The sequence below is a fragment of the Trachemys scripta genome, chromosome 2 (genome assembly GCF_013100865.1).
Source record: "Trachemys scripta elegans isolate TJP31775 chromosome 2, CAS_Tse_1.0, whole genome shotgun sequence".
NCBI lineage: Eukaryota > Metazoa > Chordata > Testudines > Emydidae > Trachemys > Trachemys scripta.
In genome coordinates, this window is record NC_048299.1 from 26261852 (window position 1) to 26272216 (window position 10365).

Here is a 10365-nt window from a genome sequence, read left to right on the forward strand (position 1 = left end):
ATGCTACAGACTCTAGACATTTAAAAATAGATAGGTATAAAGACAAATAAGCAAGCTCTGGAGTTCTGCCACAGCATCTGCATTATTTATCCACCTGTCTATCCATGTATCAGTTTGAGAGATATACAAGATACATTCAACCCATGTTTGTTCCCTGCATTCCTTCTCACAGCTGATAAAATACAATGACTTACAAAAGGTTTCTTTGTCCTAATATTTTGTGATATTACAGCGTAATCAACACAGATCCCATTAAAAAGACTTCAGGGACTAGAGAGCTAAATATTTAATGCTTTTCTATCTATGATCAGTTTAATAATTAATGTGGTTCCTATCCAGGAAATGATAAAACACATCACCCTCACACATGAAAAGCTAAACAAGCTCAACTAATATAAAGAAAAATATTATGCTTGACTACAACAATAATGAAATGAATATATATCTGAAAAGAATAAGTTAGAAGCCACATCAGTATAAATCTATGGTCGTGTTTAGAAAGATCCCTAATATTCAACATCAAACATTCCAAACAGCAAAAGTTACGATCTTAATGAAATCTGCCACAATGTGTTATTAAAGATTTCCATACAATCCTGTCATAGTCACAAGAAGTTCTGCTTCCTGCTCTTCATTCAGCAAGGGGGCTATTTGTAAAATGATATTTTTATAGGCACAAAAATGGAATTTAACCGATACCGAGGTTTCCATTTGAAACTAGATGGTGTGAAATGTGTCATTCCAGGACAGTAAACACAATGCTCTGTCACGGCTCTTTATACCCATTCTGATTTTTTTGCTCTCAAGTAGCTAGCACTGCTACAACTTGATTGCCCAATAGAAGCTTTTAGCTCAACTGAAGAATAATGCCCTAAATGCTTGCTCTGATCTACAGAAGAGTAAACCCCAAGATGGGACTTGACTTGGGGTCTCAAAGTCAGGGAAGCCTCTTTGGTGAAGGTTTGCTGTTGGCCATGTCTCAGCTGCCTGTATGGAATACGCTGCTGGTCACTTATACATAGGGGCACTTCATTACTGCCTTGATTAGCATCAAGGCTTTCTGCTATACAGGGTTTATTGCTGTTACTGTTGAGGTTAGAGATGGCAGTTTGCTGGGACATGATCTTCTCTTCCCCCTGAAGTTCTTCTTCATCTTCCGAGTGAAGTGAGCAAGACGCTTCACTGGTCTGACTGTCATGTGTCACTAGATGTTGATGGCCTCTGTCCTCTGGAGATGGTGGAGAATCCTCCAGCTTCTCAGCTGGAGGCAGAACTGAACTGTGGTCATCCTCTGCATGGAGACCTTCCATTGGTTTATTTTGTCCATTTCTTACTGCCATTCTTTGGATGGCAAAGGCTAGATCAACAAGGCTAAGCAGAAAAGAGAGGCCACTCACCCCCCAAATGAAAATCATCATGATGGATTTCTCAGTAGGCCTGGAGATGTAACAATCGACCATGCTGGTACAAGGAGACTGGTAACAGGAAAAGCATTTAGGAACAAAAAATCCGAAGAGATAATACTGTCCAGCTCCAAAGCTAGCCTCTGCCAGTGTTCTTAGAAAAAGATGAACAGTATATGCCCAAGAAAAATCAGGAATATTCAGAAGATCTGCCTTGCAGGATGGTCTAGTGACTGCAACATTTTTGCATGGTTCCTTCAAAGCTGTATGGCCAGCTAATGCCTTGATTCCTTCATATCTACATGGCAAATAATGTGCTGTCACAACATGCATGGCTACTTTGTGCAGAACATAGACATTGAACAGAGCATAAGGTAGCAGAACAGACACCGTCTGAATGAGCCAGAATCGAAAGTGAGAGACAGGAGAGAAAATGTCATAGCACACATTAGAGCATCCTGGTTGCAAAGTATTGCAGATGAATTGTTCTTGTTCGTCTTGGTAGAGGGGATATCCCGCTAACACTATCACCGCCATTCTCAGCAAGATTACTAATGTTAGCCAGATCTTTCCTACAGAGGAAGAAGAAATGGTGATAGACTCAAAGTACAGAAAATGAAATCTAGCAAGTAAGAGGCTCATAATGTAATCCTCCAGCATGTACAATATTTATGAACAAAAATCAATTGGAATCTTTCCATTGACATCAGTGGGCTTTGGATCAGGTCCTTAATTCTACAGTCCTTACTCCATTAAAACCCTTAGTAATATCGAGGCAGGATCAAGCATTAATTTTTCTGAGTACCTCTCTTTTTATTTAGTTTTTCATCAGACTTTATGCTTCTCAGGACCAGATCTTGTCTTTGTTAGATCTTTGCAAAGTAACATGTACACACAGACATTGCTCTATAAAGAATTAAATAATAATTTTTAAAAAAACCTTCTCCATGGCTGTGGAGCTCAGTTGGTTTGGAAAAAAAAAGGCAGTTAGAACATGCAAGCTTTTTTCAGTCTATCTTAGGAGTTTTTACTAATATATAAAATCTTTGGACAAACACTGACCACAGAAAAATTCAATCCCAATACTGGATATTTTGCAAAGGGAAAAAAAGCAAACCAAAAAATTAGGACTCAAAACGTTCACTGGAGTGGTTACTGAAACTCAGTACTATCTCTACACTGATCAATATATGCAGGTAGAGTTTGAAGCCAGGACATCCCGAGTTTCAGTCCTGGCTCTGTCACTGACTACCTATGGTCTTTGGAATGTCATTTAATTTAATAATCTCTTTGCCTCAGTTTCACAATTTAAAGCAAAATAAGGGGGGACTGAGTGATTAATATATACTTATCTACATTAACACAAGATAAAGGTTAAGGACTCAATTCTGCTTCCAGATAAATGCAATAGTAAAAACCTTTGACAAAAGTAGAAGCAGGAATGGGTCTAAATTAATGGTTGTACAGAGCCCTAGAAATCTAAAATACTGAGTGGTTCTCTCTGATATAAACACACATGGTTTTACGGGCAGAGAGTTGGTAAAATAGTATTTTTAAAAATAACTCTTTTTAAAAGCAAAATCCTAATAATTTTTCTGTAGAGTGTATGGCGTATACATACTTACAGTCTTAGACAATCGCCTCTCCTACTTGCCAAAAAGTTAAGTACTTTTTATAACATTTGTGTGACTCTTAAACATTTAAATGTTTGTAAAACATTGGGGGTGTTAATATTTTATTGGCATGCATTTGAGATGAGCTACATACCTCTCTTGTGGCCAGCAAGAGAGATTATACCAATAGAATAACAATAACACTACTCTCAGAAATGGTGAAACTAGGCATGAACATATAAACAACTTGGTAGCTCCATGAGGCTACGTCCTCACTACGGGGGAGGGAGGGGTCGATTTAAGATACACAAATTCAGCTACGCGAATAGTGTAGCTGAATTCGATGTATCCGAGCCGACTTACCCCGCTGTGAGGACAGCAGCAAATTGACCTCTGCAGCTCCCCCATCGATAGCGCTTACTCCCACCTCCGCCGGTGGAGTACAAGCATCGATTTGGATATCGATTGTCGCGTCCTGACGAGACGCAATAATTCGATCCCCGAGAGATCGATTTCTACCCGCCGATTCAGGCGGGTAGTATAGATGTAGCCTGAGACTGCAGAATAGGTGATCATATTGAAACCCTCCCACAACCAACTAAACAATATATTTCCTAACCAAAAACTATTTCTGATGGCATTCTTGGTGTTTTCAGTTGGCTATTCTGGTGGAGAAAAATGGCTATAATATGAAATCAAAGTGGCCCTTAATAAATAATAGTCTGTACTTTTATTACACTTTTTATGCAAGGATCTCAATGTTTCAAAACCATTCATGAATTAAGCCTCTCAACACCCTGGGATGTGTTAGAGCCTCAGTTTTTAATTAGAATGTATACATGAGAGAGTTCTGCTTAAAAACCACTGGGTCTCTGTTAGGTTAGTACTATAGAGACAAGGTGGTGAGGTAATAACCAGAAACTTCTATGCTCAAACTCTGTTCATTTTTATTTTTATTTTAACATCTTAATGCAATTTTTAAATCTGTTCTCTTATTAGACCAACTTCTTGGTGAGAGGGACAAGCTTTTTACAGACAACTCTGTGCATTGTTTTCCCTAAGGGCTCAGTTCTGCAGACTGTTACTACAGCAAGCCATTTCATTAAGAGTTAGCGGGATTACTTGCTGTAGTGAGCAATGCACTGTAATAAATATTTACAGGACTGAGCTATAAAGGCCAAAGTCCATAAAAGTCAGTTGTCTTCCGTAGTCTTTGGATCTGGCCCTAAGTCACTCACTCAAAATTACACAGTGAATCAGTGACAAACTTAATTAAAAAAAATAATAAAAAGTCATTGTCTGAGAAAATTAAAGTTCATTTTTAATATGCGCTTGAATGCTGTAAACTTTTAAAACCCAACTATGAAAAGCAAGATTGCTTAATCACCAAAAAGTTTATTGAAAAATGTTTTCTTTACTTCTCCCTGTATTATTTACTTCACTGTTGAAGCAGGCTATGTCATATAATGGAAAAATGTACTTTTTACACCTGCCTTGAGCTTTGAATGTTTTATTACAGCTCTCAGTAGAGCTGGGAGGAAACTTGGTGGGTAAGAATAGCCAGATTTGAAAGCCTCCCCCCAGCATTCATTTGTAACATTTAGAAAATATTCATAGCAGATGAAGTAGGAATCTATTATTTTTTTTAAATCAAACATCCACAGCTCTTATATCCCATAGCAAAACAACTAACTTTCTTGTGGGGGTGGGGGAGAGCGGAGAGTGGTAAGACTGATACCTGGAAATGAAAGCTGATGAACAGGGAAGAAACTTGGATGATTTGGGGGTACAAAATTCTAAAAGAAAAGAGCACACCTTTTAAAGATACTTACCTACAAACGTAACATTGTAGTTGAGAGTGATAATCAAAAACCCCAGTGAGTCCCAGCGCTTCATCTTTGAACTAGTTCACTACACTTTCAGCTTCTGAAAGCTTAAGAAGGATTCTGGCATTTTCAAAGCAAATTAGACCTAGACAGAGAAGGAAGAAAATAAATATTTGGGGGGAAAATACCCAACACTAACAACATTATTGATGAAGAATTATTTTGATGAAAGAGCTAAATAGGCCTGCTGACCTTTGCAAATTGGGAACAAACCCTTCCTAGGAAATACAGTTGATTTCACAAAAGTTCTAGCTTCACAGATCTATTTGCTGCACTTACCTCTGTGGTCCCCCTGTCCTGACAACTGCAAGTAGACAAAAGGCAACAGAAGTAATCTCAACCATTGTGGGCTATTCTTACCCTCCCGGGGCATTCCAGCCTCCTGGCATTGCTGGGATATTTCAGTGGCAAAAATCAGACATGAGTACAGGAAATAATAGAAGCCTCTCTGTTTTCCCCAAGGAGACTACAGATGAAAAATACAAGGAAAGGGGATACAAAGAGACCGACATCCCTGTCTTTGGAAAGCGTTTTCAGTTTAGCAACTCTTTACTAGGAAGCTATCCCACTGCAATTTTCCCAAAGTAATTTTATTAATAAAACACACCCTCTCGGAGAGGGCATCATGGTCTTGTCAATCACAGTTGCACCAAAAATTCCATAACTTGCCTTCAGCCTGACAGGAGAGCAATCTCGACCTTGCGGGGATATGGAGGATGAATGTGATGAAATCTTTAATATCTTGGAAAATAAAAATCTTCTGTTTAAAGTCATTCTCATTTGGATGAGTTCTTCCTGTCTGTTTTGCTATTCTACTGTTTTGCATTGTAGTCATCACTGGGAAGAGCCTAGTAGAAATTGCCTTAATTGACCATCTAAGCAGATATTTGTGATGTTTACTATTTAAGAAGTAAGCCATGGCATGAAGTGTGTTAAGGCTAAACAGTACTTTTACAATCTGTTCTGAGTAATGGGCATAGCACCCCAAGAGCAAACCAAGAGGGAATTATGACTCTAAGCCCTTGTCTGCACTTGCGAAGCAGGCGTTTCCACATCGCAGTGTGTAGCTACACACAGCAATGAAAGGCTCCAGGACCAGAGGGGCAGCCAAGAAAGAAGCCAACAGTGGGGAGGCAGTGGGATACTACGCTTCTAAAAATAGCAGTGTAGATGTGGGAGGCCCTGTTTGGGTAGCTAGAGAGCCATCAGGTATATACTCGAAGGTTCTGGAGTTTCTGGACTCTACTTGCCTGAGCAGTGCCTCACTATCTACACTGCTCTTTATACCTGCGCTAGATATATATGCAGTGTATGTACAATACACACTGTCAGACGTGTAGACATAGCCTGAGTCACTCCTAGCTCCAGAAAGAAAATAATCTACTACTGTTATAGAGCCAAGGCTCCTTCCACTCCTCACCCAGCATGGTGTGGTGGGGGTGGGAATAGTGGCCCCAGAATCTGCTTTTCCCTTCCCCTCCACCCCATCTGTAACCACAACGTGTGCTGTGGTTGCAAGGGTAATTCACATCTGGGCCTTAAATTACTGGGTGGGAGGGGAGATTAAAGTAGTGTGTGTATGAATCTATTTAGTGGTGGTTCCACAGGCCTGAAGGCCTTTATTGAGCCATAGAACAGGCAGAAGTGTGAGCTTGTCAATGCAATCCTGCGACTGTATTTCTACCTGGACACCCTCACTGCTAAGGGAGTAGAGATAGGCCAAGGTTTGCATGGACATCAGGAGTGACCTATTTGTAGGTTTGGCAGAATTAGATTTTTTTTTAATATTACTTTGATAATATCAGTGATTACTTTTAATCGAACACTTGATTTTTATAGATTTAAAATTTCACAGGTGTGGGATATTATGGGGGGGCTCAGACAATGTGGGAGATCAGTCAATTATTTAGTAACAGTAGACATTGAGATTCAAAAAGTTAAAGCTTTATAACCATTAAAAAACCAAATTGTCAACACGTCAAAATATACAAAGTAAATTTCCTTAAACCAGACGAAGAAATTCTCAAGCAGCATTTTCTTACTTTGACGATCTGTAAATATCCATTAGCAGCTATGGAGATATTTTTTCATTGGCTTGTGTGAGTATAGTAAAATTGACATTTACTCATTTTACTGAAATTGTCAACAGAGTGTCAGTGCAAGTTGTGGCATGGCTGGGTTATGTGATGTGGACCCTGGTCCACTGGTAACTGGATAATTTCCCATTCTCCCCACCCCATATTCCCACAATATGTAACAATTCCAAAAACATTTTCTCTAGGCACTCTCTGAATTCAATGAGACCTAATCAGGAATGCTCAAGGCCTCAGACAGGACAGCAAGAGAATTATTTGCGTTAGTTTGCCTAAGACCAGGGAAATGTAAAAAACAGTGTACAGTGATGGAACTTCAAAAAAATAAAACAGTGATGATTTACCTTAGTAAAATTCTTTTAATCTGAAGTGATAAATATATGTAGCATTATGTTTTTAGTATTCTTGTAATTAATAAACACTTTTTTCCAACCAAAGGGAGTTCTTTAGTATTGTATTTTACTGTTTTTATGGTGCTTGAGGTGGCGTTTTTGTGGTCTTGGGGGCAGGAGGGAAGAGCTTGGAGTGGGAAAGAGTGCAAATAACCATATTTTTAATTTTGGAAAAGTAGTTACTCGTGTGAAACTTCCTTTATCAAAAATAGAATCAGGAATGTTAAGATGCTGACAGAAGACTAATGCACAGCAGCTGCATTGACACAGTAGGTCATAAATTGTTCATCATGTCAAATAATCACAACTTAAAATGTCCTTAGCCACTTTTAATATGATAGACCATAACAGTGTGTGAAGACTAAGCATATTTGTTCCTTAAAACCCTATCTGCCACCATCTTGATGGTGGCAGATGAGGAAATCTGGGCACAATGGCTCCATGACAGGAAGATCTGTTGAGATGGGTAGGTGTATTTTCTTTTTAAAAATTAAATAATTATCCTATAGGCTTATGAACTGTGATGTAATTTATGTCCTAGCAAAGAGGGGATAGGGCACAATCAGGAGACCTGTGTTCTAATCTGCTCTATCACTACTATGCTGGGTAACTTTAGGCAAGTCACTTCAGTTCTCAGTGGATCTTTTTTCTCTGTCTTATTTAGATTGTAAGCTCTTTGAGGCAGGGACTGTCTTTGGGCTTGTCTCCACTTACTGTGGATCGACAATGCAGTGATTGATCCACCAGGGGTCGATTTAGCTGATCGACTGCCGCTAAGTCGACTGCCGATTGCTCTCCCATCAACTCCGATATGCCACCGGAATGGGACGCATAAGGTAAGGCAACGAGAGAGTTTCTCCCTTTCACCTAGTGTGGTGTAGACACCACAATAAGTAGACCTAAGGTACGTTGTCTCCAGCTAGGTTATTCATGTAGGTGGAGTTGTGTAACTTAGGTCCACTTAGCCCTATAGTGTAGGCCTGCCCTTTGACTATGTTTTCATACAATGCCTAGCAAACTAGGGCCTTGATCTCAGTTGTAGCCTGGAGGTACCTCAGAAATACACTTAACTATAAATGCAAGACTCAGTGCCATATGGTATTTCTATGTTGCCTATGGAATTATGTAAAATATCAGCTGATTCTTCACTACCGTTCATATTCAAAATTTCTTTCAAATAACTGCTCAGAAACATTTCAATTTTCCCTTAATTCATGAAAAATGTGAAGCAGTGATGAGAATTTTTCCATGCAGCTGAAGTTGTCTTTTCCAGATGTATCATCCCTCATGTTTACTCTTGGCCTTGCACTCTTCCCTAGGTTCCTCTTTGTCAATAGATACCAAAGCTAAATAATCTAGAAAGGGGGTTATACCAAAATCCCCGATCTGATCATCCCCAAATTTTGGCAAAGATGAGTGCTGAAATCGGTGATCCAAGCCCACGTGTACAATCAATATATTTTTTAAAAAAAGAGGTGACTACAGGTGAAACATCACTTTAATATCCTGTAATAATTTCATCACTTCTTTTCCCTTGCAGCTCCTTAAAGAGCCACAGCACAGCCCTCACTTGAAGGGGTCAGCAATGAAACACAAGAAGGTGCAATAAATCTATTTTCAAATCCACAACGGCTGTCTGAGTTTAAAACCACTTACAACAAATTCAGGGCTTGAACCGGCAAACACTTACACAGGAGTATCCTACTGAGAGTGAAAACAGTTGTGCACATATCAGGATCATATTTGATAATGGACACATTTTGTCCGAAGTGGTGAAAACAATAATCCACAGTTACATACAGACCTACCTGGGTTGACCCATCTCAGTTCTCTGCTAAAAGTTAATCAATGTGGCACAATGTATAATGTAATGTAAAGACTGGGCCTAGTCCTTGGCTCTGGGTGAGGACTCAGTGCAGCTCCATATTAATTAGCATTAATTTGTATTACACATGTATGGGATTAATATTGTATACGTCATATGGCATATGAATGTTGGGTAGTTTTGCTAATTGACTTGTGTGATGCTTTCCCCCCGAATGCGGATTACTCCTGTTCTATTCACACTGAGGTGTACATATCCCAAAACACTTTGCAGAGCTGAATTCAACTCTTAGCATAGGCAAATACAATACATTATTACTATGTCCTGGTACAGGTAGGGAGTTCTTTCACAGCCCATTGGTGCCTGGAATGTGGTATCCAAAACAGAGAAGAAAGGAACAGGTTGCTACAGAAAAACAAGACAAAATACTGATTCAGTTCAGTTTTGGTTGCTGTACAGAATGTTCTCTAACTTGTAAACAACCACGTGTGTGTGTGTATACAGCTAGTTTTGAATACATATTTCCAGAGCAATATTGAATGTTGTGAGACTCTGCACTCCAGATTGCATTGGCAAAGAATTAACTCTTTCCTTTCTGTATTATACTGCTACGTCTTTGACTAATAAAAATGACTTTGCTTGGTTATTTGGTCTCTCGAACAATTTCAATCTTGAATCAAAAATGAAGTTAAGCAATTGGTTGTATGTTTAGGAAGGGGAGATGCATAGATACCTTTTAAGCCACTTCTGAGCTTTCCTATCCTGGGGCAACTCTATGCCAACCAATCCCAGTCAGGAATTAGAGCAGTCAGAAGGCTGCTGAAATCTGCCTCAGTTGTGGCCATTATGGCAGCTAGAAATGACTACTGTCACAGCCATACTCTCTGTTCCCCTGCAATGCACCCAGCAACAATTGCAGGAAAAAAGGGTGAAGTGGGAGCTGCTAAGGCAACTCTGTACTATATAAAGGATCTCATGACACTGCGGTGATCTTTCTGTGATCAGTTAATAGGGCTTTAGGGCAGCATTGTGCCAAAGTATCCATACTACGCTTTCCTAACGTGCCTGAGGATCTGACATCGGAATCTAGTTTCCTTAGCAGAAATGTTTATTTTTAAGAGCAAATGCACAGTCGTGTCTTTAAAATAAAATA

General features: G+C 39.3%; 1 protein-coding gene across 1 annotated transcript; it reads right to left on the reverse strand.

Annotated features, from left to right (window-relative positions):
• Positions 1–776: 776 nt before the first annotated feature.
• GJD4 (gap junction protein delta 4) lies at positions 777–4912 on the reverse strand. Its single transcript, XM_034759361.1, has 2 exons — positions 4849–4912; positions 777–1975 (listed from the first exon to the last, which is right to left on the reverse strand). Exons 1-2 carry the CDS (start codon positions 4910–4912, stop codon positions 777–779), a joined length of 1263 nt encoding a protein of 420 aa, XP_034615252.1.
• Positions 4913–10365: the final 5453 nt, after the last annotated feature.

Coding starts and splice junctions, on each gene's coding strand:
- GJD4 (XM_034759361.1), bottom strand. CDS start 4,912: ATGAAGCGCTGGGACTCACTGGGGTTTTTGATTATCACTCTCAACTAC. Junction 1,976..4,848: donor CTACAATGTTACGTTTGTAG/GTAAGTATCTTT, acceptor CTTCCTCTGTAG/GAAAGATCTGGCTAACATTA.